At 41.6% G+C, this 17,127-nt stretch overlaps 1 protein-coding gene across 1 annotated transcript; it reads left to right on the top strand.

The window, feature by feature from the left end:
- Window positions 1-10,217: 10,217 nt before the first annotated feature.
- On the top strand, window positions 10,218-12,384 carry LOC101159648 (keratin, type I cytoskeletal 50 kDa). Its single transcript, XM_004066180.5, has 7 exons — window positions 10,218-10,853; window positions 10,970-11,052; window positions 11,152-11,308; window positions 11,387-11,548; window positions 11,637-11,762; window positions 11,847-12,064; window positions 12,153-12,384. Exons 1-7 carry the CDS (start codon window positions 10,401-10,403, stop codon window positions 12,280-12,282), a joined length of 1,329 nt encoding a protein of 442 aa, XP_004066228.3. The 5' UTR covers window positions 10,218-10,400; the 3' UTR covers window positions 12,283-12,384.
- The last annotated feature ends 4,743 nt before the right edge of the window (window positions 12,385-17,127 follow it).

Genomic DNA, 17,127 nt, shown 5'->3' with positions numbered 1-17,127 from the left:
GCTTCACCTCGCAGCCTACGCAGTAATTACAGTTTTTCTGAATTGTTTACAGTCAAATGTTGGTACCTGAGACACAATGACCACGACATGTAACTCATTCACCAACCTCCTGAACCAAGTCCGCTAAACTCTAAGCACAGTTTCTGCTTTACACTCAAATTCCATTTCTAAAACATACTTACTTCAAAACACTAAACACAATTCTTATGAAAATATCTTTTCATAAGGAACACACTGCCATTCAAATATGCACAGTCACTCAACACAAGGGCAAACATGCGTCACACAAGTTTACAACTAGCAATCAGAACATTAGCATGAAAGGGCAACAGGTGTTCTCCTGTTTTGGAGCAACAGTTGTCAACATTGGGAACAGAGGCAGAACCAGACGGGTGAGAGTAAGAGGAGGTGGACGAGGAAGGCCAAAGACCGGAGTCTCTGAAATCCAAGCCCCTTTGGTTGATCATGGGGTCAACCATGGTCTAACGATGAGGAGGCTGGGCAAAGAGTACAACTAAATTTGAGCAGGTACACTTTCCGAAATGAGAATAGGTAAAAAAAATCTACTCTCACTTGAAAATGGCAGTACTGGACATCCCTACAGTATTCAGTGAGTACAGAATTACCGTTTTGCCTGTTGACTGTTCTGCAGAACTGTACAAATAATGTGAAGTATATTTCACGTATTTAGGAAATATATATCTACTTTAATTTACAGTATTTTACTATTTGTTTGGCAGAACTGATTGATTACTAACACAAGGTGATCAGGAACGTGTTCTCTCTCCTGAACAGGAAACTGAAATCATGAACATGGTCCTAGAAAACAACGCCATAAGATTGTGGCATATACAAAGAACAATGGTAAAAAATGGTGACATATTTCAAAATATTAATGGAGAAGCCTATCAACAGTGTATCATCAAGACCGTGTCTTGTGCAGAAATCATCTCAGGATGAAGCAGGTCTATAGGGTGCCATTTGAACGCAATTCAGAAAGAGTCAAAGAATTACGATATAACTATGTGTAAGTGAGTTACCCAACTGATGCATTCACTCAATACTGTTTACAGTAAATTATACATATGTGAATATTGCAATCATAATGACTGTACTTAACTATAGTGATCACTCCGTGTCTATTTCTGATATCGTCATGTGTGTTTCAGAGAGTCCTGGAGCTAGAGGTGGCTGCATAGGAGCACCAGTTCATCTTCATTGATGAGGTTGGGTTTAGCGTCACAAAAAGACGAAAGAGGGGAAGGAATATCATCGGACAGGTTGCCATTGTTGAAGTCCCTGGCTAGCACAGAGGGAGCATCACAATGTGTGCAGCGCTTACCCACCACGGCGTCATCCATCACCATGCTACCTTTGACCCCTATCACCGTCCATCTGATGGCATTCCTGGACACCCAACACAACACACTCATTCCACCAGATCAGGTAGATGGCCCAGTGCAGCTCAAGTACGTTGTCATATGGGACAACTTAAGTTTCCACGGGGCTGCTCTCGTACATAACTGGCTCACAGCCTACCAATGCTTTTAAGTTGTTTATTTCCCTCCATATTCTCTATTCCTCAATCCTATTGAGGATTTTTTTTTCTGAATGTAGATGGAAAGTGTATAACTGGAATCCACAAATGAGTCTACCTCTTCTCCAAGCTATGGAGGGCGCATGTGGAGATAGAGCAGCTCATGCTTTTCATAGCAGGGTTGGTCATACTAGGCGGTGTTTTCCCTGCTGCTTGGCCAGTGAAACCATTGCTTGTGATGTGGATGAAGTGCTGTGGACAGCGCACAACAGTTGTTGTTGTTTTGTATGTAGTGTATGTTGTGTTGTTTAGGAATGGAATGTACACCGTGTACATTGTTTTTGTGGGGATAATAAAATAAGCTTCTACCATGTATTTGTGTGTGCAGAGTATAAAAATATTATCAAATATCTTACAACACACTTATGAACTGTCTGTAGTACATGAACCAAGAAAAAGCCCAAGTCATTCTGATGAATGAAGACGTGTTTTCTATTCATCATGGTGTTCAGCTGTTTCCTATAAATGTCTATTCATGTAGGTTTGTGTGTCAAATAAAAGTGCAATCATATTTTGAGAGGAAATAACATAGTTTTGAATGTCATTTTGCAGGAGTTTTTTTTGCCCATTTCTATATTATTTTATTTGTGTATAGAGTTATGAGAATACGGGGCATGCTTTCAGAAGATGTGTTTAAACAACTGAGAAAAACTGTAAACAGGAAATACAAATAAATACTGAGATTTTTAGTATTAAAAGGATTGGAGTAATACATATAAAATGCATTTATAGTACACAAAGTCTGCTTCTCCCTTTTTCGTCTTCTTTGTCCGGGTTCTATCAACTCTTCAAGTGCTCTTTTACTCTCTCATGTCCTCTCATTCCCACTCTTCTTCTTTGTTTTCTAGCATCTGCCATTTTTGTTGAAGACAGGTGAAATCACTTGTTCCCTTTTATAACCTACCTGAGTGATGCATTTTCAAAGTAGCATGTGTGCTTCCACACCTTGTAAACGTGGTTTTCCAGTTCTTTCACTAGTGTGGTCGTTGGTAATCTGGGGTTTTGTAATAACAAGAATGTAACGTCACAACCCGTGTCTTTGTCTAAGGTGTGAAAATGGGTACAGAAATGTACAAATGTGCAATGTTTTGCAAAAAGGGTGAAGCAAACTTTATGTGTAATGTTGTGCAAATCTGCTGAGGTGTTTTGCTCATTGGAGTATGATTTTGCAAATTTTTATTTTTATTTTAGTGCGTAAACAACTGTAAAAACTGTAACAACATTGGACCTTGATTTTTTTAAAAATCCGAATTGCTTTTAGTTTGTGACCGTCCAGAACCCTCAGGTCCTCAGGGACAGATCCGCTGGTGGTCCCAAAGGTCAGAACAAAGACCCACAGTGAGGCCACATTCCAGCACTGTGGGTCTCACCTGTGGAAAAACCTCCTGAAGATGTCAGGCCTTCATCCGCTGTAGAAGTTTATAAGGAGAAGCTCAAAACTAATCTTTTTGGCTTTGCTTTAATTCATTTTTCCATTTCCCTAATGTTTTACAGTGCTTTGATGTTATGGACTGTTTCTCCCAGTCTGCATGTGTGTATGGAGGCTATTATTGTGATTTCTGTTTTTGCAATTATTTTTATTGTCATCTGTTTATTTATTTCATTTGAAGTACTTTTAGGTGGTCTGTGACAGGAGAAGCGCTCTATAACTAAAATCTGACTGTGTGTCTATGTGTGTGTAGTAATGTATGTGAGTGGATGGGGGTGTGTGTTTGTGAATGTGTATGTATGTGTGTGCTTGTTTTTTTTTTTTTGCATTTATCTGTGTATATGTGTGTGTGTGTGCATTAATTTTTGTGTGTGTTATAAAACTGCAGAACAGTCTTCCTTCAGGACTCCTTCTTTGTTTTCTAGCTCCTTCCATTTTGCTGATCTGCTGGCCTCAGTCATGGAAAAGTAGCTCCACAGCCACACCCATGTGAGTTTCTCTCCAAATTCCTGTTTCTTCACGCCTTAAGAAGCGCAGATATCATCTCCTCTTTGACATCTTCTGCATTCTTGTGTCAGCACTCGCTAATGTCGCAGAGCGCCATGCCTGGACCTGTTTCCCCTGACAGGCCTGGACCCTTCTGCTGGGGGACAGCCTCCAGCCCCGCCCGGACCGGACTGAAACATCCGCGCGTTGTCAGACTTAAGACTGAAAAAGGTCCGGTAACGAGAAGAGGGAAGTTCTTAGCTTAACGTCAAATGAATGTGCAGACATTTGTCAGTGCTAAAGAACCCCAGACTCGTTTTAGAAAGGAGGTTCCTGCAACGAGATTGTTTGGTGTTGTGCTGAAACTGATCCTGGCCAGTGAAAAGAGAACAAAGGGTTCTGTGAAAACTGAAGGAAGCCTCAGTGAAAGTCTTCTTTTGTGGAAGAAGTTTCTTAGCAGACAGCTTTTGTGCTGGATTTTTTGTAATGCATCCCAGCAAACACACTCACGCCTCTCAGAATGAGCAAAAAATGCTCCAATAATTTAAAAAAAGGTCAAGTTTTGCAAAAAAGAGGTACTTGGAAAGTTCTGATGTGTCAGAAAACCTACTCAAATGGAAATGGTGTCTTTGGCGTTTTCTTTAACAAGTTATTGTGGCATTTCTCTGATGATGAAAGATGTGTAAGAAGATCATTTTACCTAAGATTGAATTTCCAAGTATTTTATCATTGTAATTGTTATGACTCAAGAGCAGACGAAAAAATGCTGTTTGAAAAAGATCGTGTTTGCGACACTGAAAAAACGCTGGGCGGGTCAGGAGCTTCCTGCTATGTTCCATTCTGATGCGTCCACTTGTGAACGACGAGGTCCATGTACGTCTTTGTTTTCCTCGTCTGAGCTGGCAGCTGGCCCAAAACTGTACAGCTGGATAACTCTGATATTACTCACCATTTTTGTTGCACCCGTCATGCTAGATTAGGGGTGTGAGGGGCTGTAAGCTGCCAGGAGGGCGTATAAACAGAGAACTCTCAGCAATAGGGAGAGGTGAATTTCTATGAACTACTGCAGAAATTCTGCAGAAACTATGTCCTTTTTATTATTTATTTTGGCTAAAAAAATAAAATCATAATTGGAAGACTACTGGGAAGACTTTGAAAGTGTCTCAAAAGAGGATCGGAGTGGGATTTCAATCACCACAATCTCAGAGGTTTTGCTCCAATGGCTCCTGAAGGTGACGCAACTGTTACCTTCACTGCCAAAGGGAAAATTCCTCATTAATGACTTCTGACAAGCCAGTTAGCTTGAAGCAAAACAGTCCACTTTTTTAATGATTTCACAACCTGCCCAACCATGAGAACTGTTGAAGTGTTGAGTTTAGTCCATTAAAAAAAAATACCGCAGATGTGATCCAGCAGAACTCAAAACAGCACAATTGACCATTTTGCAGGTATGACCTCCTCTTATTATGCTTTTAATTCTCACAAAAGGTTTTGTTGAAAGATGAATCACAACACAAGTTCATGCTGCTTTTCTGCAGTGTTACTGATTTTTCACCAAACCAGGTTGTTTTATTACTGCTTTCTTTCATGTTCAAAAAAATGAATGTCAGATTAGCATTATGAGCACGCCCCCCCCCCCCCCCCCCCCCCACCACCACCACCACACACGCACACATGCCAGTGGCGGGACGTGCATTTCACACCTGGGCCTTCAGTAGTTCTATGTCTGAATCACTCAACCCTTCATGAACCATTTTACGATGCAGAAATGAACTTTGCATTGCAGATTGGAAATTCCTGTAGCCACAATAAATGCCTCTAAATGAACTGAATAAATGAAACAATAAATAACCATGTCGGGCAACTAAAGCCAGCAAAAAACATTGTAATTAATCACATTAATTTGGAATATAATTTATTATGATACTTATCACTAAAGCCTCTTTGGACAGGCTTATCATCAGACTAGTTAGTATTCAGAGATTATTTAACTTATTGTTAATGTGTTTAAATTAAACTTAATAACAATAACAATTAGTTGTTAGTAGGCTGCTAGAAGTTAAAAGCTGGGGAAACTATGGTGCACTGGGGTTCTGTCCTCTTTTCTCATCTACTTCTACCCTTCCTCTCTTCTCTATTCTTGATCATTATTCAACATTTAGTTCTCCATGCCTCTGTTTTATGCAGTGCGATTCACGTACTCTCCCTCTTTCCCTCTCCCCTCTGGGGAGTGGGAGTGCTTCCAGATTCCAGTTGGCTCATCCGTGCTCCTGTACCTGACCGTGTACCTCGTCTCTGGCTCGTCTCTGCTCCTGCTCCTACACCTGGCTGTGGATCCTGTCTCCGGCTCAACTCGCGTCCCCAACTGTCCCCCTGACTCCGTCTGGATGAAGCTCCTCTGCTGGACTTTATATATGTAGTTGTAGAGTTAGATAAGTTAATTCTTCTCTATGAGTTCTGGTAAATCACCTGTCCGTCCTGGGGGAGGATCCCTCCTTCATGTGGGGACCCCTGAGGTTTCTTCGTTTTTTCCGGAATCCGTTTTTTTTTTTTTAGGAGTTTTTCCTTACTGCAAAGAGGGGTCTGAGGGCAGGGATGCCCAGTTTAGCTTAGTCAGTTTCTTAGTTCAGTTTAGTATTTTTCTATTGAATTCTATGTAATTATGATCCTTTTGATTTTATTTTTAACTTTTCAGACGACTGTTGTTGTGAATTTGGGCTATGAAAATAAAATTGAATTGAATTGAATTTCACTCATCAAAAAATCTGATTATTTAAAGACAAAATCCATTCTCCTCTCTTTCCACAAAAACATCTCCATCACCCTGTCGTGTAGATTATTGTGCTTCAGTTCTGTTCTTTTCCATTTCATCAAAGCCGAGTCTGTCATGTTGTGTTGGTATAGGTTTTAATTCACTTTAGAGCTGAAAATGTCCGCTCGACAGACGCAGTGGATACAGGGATGGTCAGCGGCAAACACATTAATCTGTGCGGCTACTTCATGATTGACTCAGAATATTTCTGATGAAGGAAAATTTTTTATGGCGTACATTACAGTCAGTCAGCTCTGTTTTTAACTGAGATGGATCAAAAAGTCGTCCATGGCTCTGTGTCAAACTGGACATGGCTGCATGCGTCTTCCTGAAACTTCTGTCCAACCAGAAGGTCTGGCTAGTAACTGCCATAAGTCATAATAGTGTCTCCATCATGACGGAGGGCCTCATTCTGCATGTCTGCCACGTCTCCATCTGCATTGTCTTACAAAGTGTCCTTGTTTTCCATGATTGCAACATCTAACATTTTTTTGCATCTTAGCCTAATGTTGATCCCAGGCATGCGTCCCATGGGCATTAAGCTCACGCAAACCACAGGTTATTGGGGCGCTACAGGAAGTTACTACAGCGCCACACACTGATTTGGGCTAGCAGTCAAGAAAACGCAACTTAAACAATGGAGCATAATGTTTATGAGTGGCAGCTAATCCAGCACTGAATTCAAACACTCGAACAAATCAAGCTTTAAATTCCAGCACGTTTTCATTTTCTCTTGCCTGCAGGCAGAAATCGCACTATAATCTGGGGTTTACTGCATCTAATCACCATGTTGTCCAAACAGTGATTCACACTAGTCCGGCACTGCTGATCTTCTGCTGACCCTAACTCGATGCATAACTTGTCTTCTGTCATTCAATTCCTTTAAAGAATCTGGCTTTCCTATGAATGGGTGTAGTTCAGGTGGTTGGGTCTGTTCCACTGACTGTGTTATCTGCTTTTGAACTGTTCAATTTTCCACGGTAAAAACCCCTTCCATAGGTGTAGTCTGAAGAATGCTGACTTCCATGGGCATTAACCTTTGTGCTATCCCAGACACTTAAACATTGGGAGTTGGGTCATCTAGACCCCACTAGACAGTGCTCTGAACCTTTCTTCTTCAATGATTTATGATCTTCACTGCTGTCCATGGATTACATGAAATCTTTCCACCTTTATCCACCTGTGTCATGATAGGGAGAACATGACAATGTATGGGTGGGGTCATAGGATAGCACAAGGGTTAAATAATTATTTCCAGCCACAGGGTTAAAGGGTGAAACTACCATTCTTGATGTTAAGGGGAAGAAGAAAACATACCTATCCATCTTGTAACTGTATCCGTCTTTGATTTTCAGTCAAAACACTGAAAGCAGCATAATAAAAGGAGATCAGGTGAAGTTAAACCTATAGGCCACAGTCTGCCCCTGACACCAAAGGAAAGCAGATGAAAGCAAACAAAACCATTTAAAGAAGTTGATCAACCCTATCATTCCCTGCCTCCAGAAACAGAAGCACCTAAGACAAACTTTCAGCCATCCAGCAGCTCTAAAAACACCATCTACTCTGCACATTTACACTTAATGTGTCCCAAACACTGCTAATTCTCTGCAGATCCAACTATCAATTTTTTACTTTGCACTTGTAGCTGAGGAACACCACACAGGAACACACTCTATTTCAAGGCGATCATAAAGGATTAAGTGTAGTTCTAAGTTTTCTTTTATGTAACGATGGTTACATTCAATCTGTACACTGAAGGTCCCTGTGCAAAACCCTTCATCCTGGAGTCTGGGTTCCCCTGTGCTTGTGAGGCCCGAATAAAATACGGGGTTGTGTCAGGAAGGGCATCCAGCATAAAAATCTTTGCCAAATCAAACGTGCTGGTTAGTGAAAACTGATTTGCTCCGTCCAGCGACCGCCAACAGGAAGTGCTGAGAAGTGAGAAACATCAGTGATGTGAGGCCCAAGTGGGAAATCAGGAAGTCCTCTGATCAACAAATATTCGAAAGGATTTTATAAGGAAAAAGGATAAAAATCTTGATGTTGGTGGGGGTTAAGAGTATCAACATACTCAAAGATCTGATTATATAGAAGGTTTTACAAGCAGAAAGGGCAGGTGCCCATTAGTATTGGAGCCATAAAATGACTAACAGAGAAAAAGGATGAAAGTATTTCTTTTTCCAGGAATGTATTTTACCAGTCTGGGTATTTTGCTGCATTTTGAGAAGAAATAAAACCCTCCACATTTCCAATTTGTTTTGATTATTAGTTCTTCCAAATTAGTTTATACAGAATTTCTTGAACCTTTTTCAATCCTTTTTTGATCTTTCGTGCAAGTTGGAAAAAAATTACTTTTTTGCTGGAAAGAAGGCCTTTTTTACTTTTTTCGGATTTAGTTTTGCCATACTAGTAACATCTTTTCCTGTTAAGTGCATGCCTGACATGAGTCTACTGCCTCAAAATGATTATCTGCAGCAAAAAGGAGCATCTGGTTTGTATTCTCCGGAGGTGTGGTGTCAGCACACATGGCCACAGGCATCTTTTGGTTAAAAGTAATCAGCTTGAAAATCACCACAAATACAGAACATACATGGCTGCCTGGATTTCAGAGACTGAAAATGGATCCAGAACCCTCTGCGTTTCAAAATAGGGTGTCAGTGTTTTAAAGGTTTTGCGTGATGCAGGGTGGGGTGAAAAATCCTTTGGGGGCATTTTAAAAGAATGAGGTGAAAAAAAACAGCAAACAGGCAAGGGCTTGTTCCTATTTTGAGTGATGGATGTGCCAAAGTACAGTTGTAAAATAATAACCCACAGACAAATGCTTGGCCGGGAATCCAACTTTTCTGAGCCAAGCCTTGAGTAAGACTCAACCAGAATGTCTGCAACAACACCCCCCGTAACCCTGCAGGCTGTAACGGCTCCGTTTGAGGCTAGAGTTTCAGATGTGAAGATCGTGTGCACGCATGGGAAAGGTGACTTCTTATGTAAAGGTGGACTTCTTATGTTATGTATGATAACGGGACAAACAGGTATGCCGGAGAGCCCCTAATTAAAAAGCACTCAATACTCCAGATTTATGGACCCCCCCCCCCCCCCCCCCCCCTTGTTTCTTTAAACAAACTGGCTTGGGGAGCGCAGACTTCAGGCCCAAAGAAAAGTGGTAGGAGGGATTTCACATTTCACTTCACTTTTTACAGTGTAAAACAGTACAAACATGGAACAGAGAAATAAGTCAAAAACATTTGTTACCGCTAAATTCCACCAAAAAAAAAAAAAAAGCTGTCAGAGAACAAAGACAATTTTGAAAACGTGTCAAAGACATGTTAAATAAATTCTAAAACCATGAGTGGCACAATTTTTTCCTTCACAGCCATACAGTCCTGGTTAGACTCCCAGCTGGGTCCTTTCAGTGTGGAGTTTCCATGTTCTTCTGGTAGATGCATGGGTTTTCTTTAGCTTCTTCCCACAGTCCAAAATCATGATGCACAGGTGATCCAGAATTGTGCATTAGGTGTGAATATGGTTGTGTGGTCCTTGAATGGACTGGAAAGGCTGGGATAGGCTCCAGCAACCACAAATGGCAATTACCAGAAAATAAGTGTTACATTTTAGAAGAAACTTAAATGCCAAACACTTAATGCAAAAATGATAAAGTTTACATTTCATGTTTGAATAGTTTGAAAGGAATCTGTTAATTGAAACAGGAATGAAGCAGTGACAGAAGATGGACAGGTGTGACAGGTGTTTCCGCTTCACATTAGACTAAAAACTGGTGAAAGAGCACATGGGGGTTGTTTGGTTTTACACGAGGTCTGGAGGTAAAGGTCCAATGGAGAGAGAGGTCCATTGAGGTGTGACCTGGTTTTAAACACAATCGAGTTTGCCATTTCTTCTGTCATGCAAAAAGAATTCAGGGGCTGGGTGAATGAGGGAGGTGCGGCCCAGCTCGTCCTGTCAGAAGGGCCTGCATGGCTCCTCCCCCGTAGGAGCAGAATAAAAAACAAAGCCGCAGAGGAGCACAACATCTCAGCCAGCTCCACCTCTCCAAGCAGGCCGATCTCCGACCACACTGCACAATGAGTAACTATTCTAGCATGCACTTGTCCTCACGCTCCTCTGGAGCAGGAGGCTCAAGTATGGGCTTGAATCAAAGATATGCTTCCAGCGTCTATGCTGGCTCAGGCGGCAGAGGGACCAGAGTCTCTGTTTCCTCTGGTTCTTTTGGGGCCGGAGGTGGTCTTGGTTCTGGTGGTTTTGCTTTTGGCTCAGGAGGTAGTGCAGGCTTTGCTGGCGGTGCAGGCGGTGCAGGCGGTGCAGGCAGTGGAGACTTCCAACTTGGAGCCAATGACAAGGCCACCATGCAGAACCTCAATGACCGGCTTGCCAGCTACCTGGAGAAGGTGCGCACCCTGGAGAAGGCGAACAGTGAGCTCGAGCTCAAGATCCGAAATTTCCTGGACAGCAAAGCTGCCCCCGCCGGCCGTGACTATTCAAAGTTCTATGCCACCATCGTAGAACTGCAGGGAAAGGTACGGTTCCTGAATGTTATTGCGACTCTTATGATGCAGACTTGAGATGTCAGTTCAGCAGATTGTTTTTACAGAGTTACATTGATGAGGAAGAAAAATGTGTCTTTATCTCACAGATCCAGGACGGGTACCGTACCAAAGGAAGCATTCAAATTTCTTTGGATAACGCCAGGCTGGCCGCTGATGACTTCAGAAGCAAGTACGTATCACAGCGGGAGAACAGAGAAGCATGAATGCACGTGGAAGACCTGCATGAAGGATGTTCAAGTCTAACCGCACACGTCTCGGTCCATTACAGGTTTGAGACCGAGCTCTGCATGCGCCAGTCAGTGGAGGCAGACATTGCTGAGCTGAGGAGAGTGCTTGACCAGCTGACCCTTGCCAGGTCAGACTTGGAGCTCCAGATTGAAGGCCTCAGGGAGGAGCTGGTCTTCCTCAAGAAGAACCACGAGGAGGTGTGTAGTAAATGTGAGGAAAATATCTTAAAGGGAACACAGAACATGAATAACAAGCAAATTCCATGTGTTTAACAGGAAATGGCGTCAATGAGGACTCAGGTCACTGGTCAGGTCAACGTTGAGGTGGACGCAAAACCACAGGAGGACTTGAGTGCCATCATGGCTGAGATCCGTGAGCAGTACGAGGCCATGGCTAATAAAAACAAGAAAGAACTTCAAGAGTGGTACGATAAAAAGGTGAGAGAATAGTTTCAACTGGACTGCATGAACTTCTTTGAAACCATGTGCTAAGTGAAAACCCAATGTTCCTTCTCATCTTCCACAGGCAGAGGGGCTGAAGTCAGAGATGTCTGTGAAACAAGAAACTTTAATCTCGTCAAAGTCCGAAATCTCAGATCTCAATCGGACACTTCAAAACCTGCAAATAGAGCTGCAGTCTCAACTCAGTTTGGTAAATGATCACTGTGTGCTCTGCTCCTGTCTCCTCTGAGTCTTCCCTGGTCTTCAGCGCCCTCACACTCTCTCTGCTCCACAGAAAGCTGCTCTGGAGGGCCAATTACACGAAACAGAGGCACGCTTTTCTTCTCAGATCTCTGCCTTCCAGCAAAAGGTATCAGTTCTGGAGGAGCAGTTAGTCATGATGCGCAACGACATGGAACACCAAAGTCGAGAATACCAGATCTTGTTTGACATCAAGACCAGACTGGAGATGGAGATTGCAGAATACAGAAGGCTGTTGGATGGAGAGGCCACGTGAGTAGAAACGACACAAACCAGCTTTGAAACTGAAGCTTTGTTGTGGCTTTGATGGAAACTGATTTTTTTCTCTCTGTCCTTGCAGGCAAACCTCCTCCACCTCCTCTTCCAAATCCTCCAGCACTTCCTCCACCACGACCAAAAAGATCATTGTGGTCACTGAGGAGATCAAGGACGGAGTGGTTGTGACATCCTCCTCACAGGTTTCCTCTTAAGGAAAAGATGAAGGGCGACATGATGAGGTCTGAAGTCATCACCTGAACCGTTGTTGCTTCTCTGAAGTTGCAAAAAAAATAAAGCCTCTCAGTTTCTCTCCATCATCTTGTGTCATTTGTGTCTTCATAATTCCGGACAAAAAACAATGCCGCCCTTTCACACCTTAAATCATCCATTTGATGTGACGTTCCTCAGGTGATTATGTCCTTAAATAGACTCTGAATTTAAACAGAGCACTTTGATTTGAAGTTCAGTCACCTCATAACATCATCTGGATGAATGGGCATCTTGACTGACAACAGAGCACCTGGAGGCAGAGTGTCGCAAGGACAGGCCGACGGCTTGTTCCAAATGATATTATATTATGATAATAACTTTTTTATTAGTTCAATTGAAGATTTAACACGGCAACTAAAATGTTCAGATTAAAGTCCACAAAGCTAAATCGGGGTCAGGCAGGCAGGGGTCGATAACGAGCATAGGAGCATCAGAGCGCAAACTGGAGTAATCAGGATCCAGGCGAGATTTGGGGCAGGCGGCAGGCAAACAGAGACTAAACAGGGTCGGGATATCAGGCTTAGCTATAACGCTCGGTAATGCAGGCAGAGTGGCACAAACAATACTTCACACTGAGTGAAGCTCAGCGCAGTGCTTAACTGTACTGTGAGTGACTGCAAATGAGAGTCAGGTGTGTGGCATCCACAAACTGTGCACTGGGGTTGCTGGGAGATGAAGTACATCCAGAAGTCTGGAGACGGTCCCCGCCGGTGACCAGAGGGAGAGACAGAGCTTTAACTTCTGACACTGAGCTACAGTGACTCAACAGAAGCTTCAAGAACGCGCCCTCATCCAGGTTTTCCAGGAACCTGTCTCCTTCCTGAAGGCCCAGGTGCATGTGTGCTCCACCTTTGACTCCAAAGGAAAGAACACAGCAAGTGGTGAAAGAAAACAGGAAAAAAAAACATTAAGTGTTGTGATGTCAAATAAAAAACAGCCATAAAGGAAAAATGTCAAACTGAAAATTGTAGTAAAGAACCAAAAAACAATATGAAACTCTGATCGTCCTGTTCTCTTCAGGACTTCTCTGTGTTCCTCCCTGAAGACAGGATGAGCTATGAAGCAGTTCTGGCCTGGCGTGGCCTTTAAAAACCAAACAAAAAAGAGTTTAGAAGAGTATCGCCATCAAATAATAAAGATGTCAACAAAAGAATCCCATTTGAGCATTATTAATGTGTTCTCAGTCCAAATTAAAGTCTGGTTTGTTCATGTAAATGACTGACAGAGTCTGTGCTCCAATCATCAAGCAGCACAGAACACATTTCCATCATCCTGCTGATAATACTCAGATGTCCGTCAAAAGCAGCAGATGTCCCTGGTTTACTGGACTTCCATCAGATATACAGACCAGGATGGTTGTTGATCTTCTTTTCCTAAAGTCAGATTAAACAGAGCTGGTTGTTCAGCATAACAAGAGAATCTTACTGGAGGACATTTGCTTAGGGTCTAGTCCTGCTGGGAGAATCTTGCTGTGATTCATACATTAAGTGTCCAAAAGCTCATCGTTTTCATCCTGTCCAGCAGCTGAGCAAACAGAAGTTTAGAGCCTCTCGATTTGGAAAGATTTTATTTTTACAACTGGGGTTACTTTCAATTCCCCTTTGGTAAATTTGAATAATCCCCTTTTGTATTTGAAACTAAACTTTCTTTTTATGAATTCTTTTTATTTTAATTTTTTAAGCTCTACATGAAAAAAAGAGATTACAGAGATTGAAGAGAAAAAAGAGGGTAAAGAGTTGACAAAGAGAGAAAAAAGTTCAACACAAACAGTAAATGTTTTTTGAGGCTTAACAGTATCAATGTGAGTAGTTGCTGTTTACACAAATACTGCCTTTTTGTGCACAACCAAACACACCTACAGACTCAAACGCACACAATGGTGCAACCACTATCTGCAAAACCAAACAAAACACACACACACACACACACTTCATTCATCTGGAATGCCTGACGCACCCAAATGCCTGTGTGTCACCAAACAGGTGGAAGAAGCTGCAGAAACGATGAGGCCAGAGCAGCTCGATGGAAAGTTTGCATTTCCTAGATGAACATACTACTACTACTTCCAGTCTACTGTCTCAGGTTGTGAGAGTTTCACGTCTTTCATGAGCTACAGTTACTGCATTTCATATTGTTTACCTGTTAACTTTGTATGAAAATGAGTACAGTTGTTTACAAAATCATCTGGCGGAGATTGCACACTGCAAAAACAGATACTTAGGAAGGTAAAAAGACTTGTTTTAAGAGAATGTCTTTTTTTCTGCATTGCAAGAAAAAATGTTCTATCAGGAAATGTTCATAACACCAAAATAATCGTAATGTATTATGTTTTAGTGACTAGATTTTTTTCTTAAAATAATATTCTTTTGCAAGACCATTTTTCCTCCCTCATTTGCAAAAAATTTCTGCTTATTTAAAGAAAATATTTAAAATTTCAGGAATTTTTGACTCATTTCTGGTATGGCTGTTTTTACAGTGTAAATTTGAATGTATTTAACTTGGACTCTAAAGTTAAACACAAGCAGTTTATGTTATTACAATGTATACTTTTGGTGTGAACAAAATACGGTTTCTCACCAACATGAGTTTTTTGTATGTGTTTATTAAACACAGCATGTCAAACGTCTTAGTGCAGGTGGAAACACTAAATGAACCCTTAACCTAATAAATAGTTGATCCTTCTTTGGCTGCAGTAACCAAACGCTCCCTGTAGTTACAAATATGCACTGCAGTCAGGAGGATTTTTGGACCATTCCTCTTTCCAAACCTCTCCTAGTTCCAGAACAATCTGGAACTAGGAGAGGTTTGGTGTGAATCCCTCTCCTGAGGTCAAACCACAGCAGTAAGGACACAGAGGTATTGGGAGTGTTTACTTCTGCTGAAGCTGGTCTTCTACCGCCCCCTGGTGGTGATTCACAAGATCTTCCCACTGTGGATGTTTGAATATCCTGATTGGAGAGACCACCAGATAATACACTTTAATACACTTTAAGCTTTGGCTGGGCAATATTGAATTTTTTAGATCACGATAGTTTTTTCAAATCAGACGATAACAATATATATCACGATATAATTACTGTATTTGTTGAATTTGAACACTCTGCTCATAAGAGATATGTGTAATCATCAGCAGGATGTTAAGATTTAAATATTTATTTCCTATCATACTTTAAACAAAACAGATGCACTGAAGGAACACGATTGAAGCAAAAGCTTTCAAGTTTAAAAAGAGAACATAAATAAAACAGAACACTAAACTGTTTGGTCAGTTCCATTTAAAACCAAAACATTAATTCTACAAATAAATTCTAAAGTCTTCAAGTTGTACAGGACAAACCCAAAATTGACAAACATTTTTGGCAACTTCCAGGAAATAATCTAGGAACTAAAAGCTAATTCTTAGAATTTCTTCTGGTAGTTCAGAGTGTTGCTGCTGTGCAGGTCTCACCATCAGTGTTCATTTCCGTCTGAGATTAAACATGCTGGTAGTTCTGCCTCCTGTGATAAAAAAAGGTTGATGGTGTTTCCTGTTTTAGAAGGAATTTGCCTTCTGCACAGTTCACAGTGTTCTTTACTCTGTTTTTTGTCAGATTTTAAATAACTCTAAAATCGAAATTTAATGAAGTCGGCTGGTTGATAATAAAAAATCTACAAGCCAAACATATTTTTACCGGTCAAAGTATAAAATGATTTCACAAAGAAATACCTTCAGCCTTATGAATTTTTTTTAATAAATGAAGGAATAGAGGTTTGCACAAACTTCCATTTTTCTAACAAGAAAAAGTTATATCGCAGCATATTTAATTATCTATTATCCCTGTTGGAATAATGTATATAGGTTATCACATATTTGCTTATTTTATGCATCACCTTGCTATATATGTATAGGTGATTTAATCATGTTTGCAGAAGTGTCTGTGTGTGTCCAAATCTGTTTCACAGGAAGGTGGAGGTGACACCCTTGGGAGAAAATGTTTATCTTTGCGTCTTTTCAGCATTCTCCTGAGAACCTGTGTTAGCTATGTCTAAAATGAATCGAAGGACGCTCTGTGTTAGTTTATCTGTGAGAAACGGCTTTGCAGGTCCAGAGATGATTTGAGAAGACTGTGGAAGGATAGACATGTTGTAATAAATGCTTTCTGATAGCGCTGCAGCTGTGTTTTTATCTGTTTCCCCTCCTTAGAGCTCAGCGCATGTGTAACTTAGGGACAACCCAAATCAACTTATTAAAAGAGGAGGCAGCAGAATTTGCGCCAGAGTGGAGAGAGATTGTTTACTGGGTAGATCTCTGTCTGCTCTCCTCGTAAAGGTACCTTTGTCCGTTGGTCTTTCTTTCCTTTTTGAATTGTTATGATGTTGCAGGTTGTTTGAACCCAACATTAATTTGGTCCTTCGAGCCGGATACCAACATACCTGAGGATTTCAGCAAGCGTGGTGGGCCCCAGGAGACTGTGGCCACAGCTGACTCCTAGGTGAGTCAACCCTTTGTTGGAACTGGTGCCCATCCCGTTGGCTGGAGTCCAAAAGGTTGACGGTATACCGAAGGAGAAAGACAACGGAAAGGACGACGGAGTCCTGTGAAATTCCGTAAGTACGGACGGCGGGGTCCTTGAAATCCCGTACTATTTGGTTGGACGGCGGAGTCCGTGAAATTCCGCGTTTAAAAAGAAGTAAAGCCCTGAGAATTCTAGACACTATCAGGCAAGGACGGCGGGGTCCTGGAAATCCCGTACCATTTGGTTGGACGGCGGAGTCCGTGAAATTCCGTGTTAAATAAAACAATGAAA

This window comes from Oryzias latipes, chromosome 1 (genome assembly GCF_053564925.1).
Source record: "Oryzias latipes strain Hd-rR chromosome 1, Olatipes_Hd-rR_3.1".
NCBI lineage: Eukaryota > Metazoa > Chordata > Actinopteri > Beloniformes > Adrianichthyidae > Oryzias > Oryzias latipes.
This window is presented reverse-complemented; position numbering and strand designations above follow the sequence as displayed.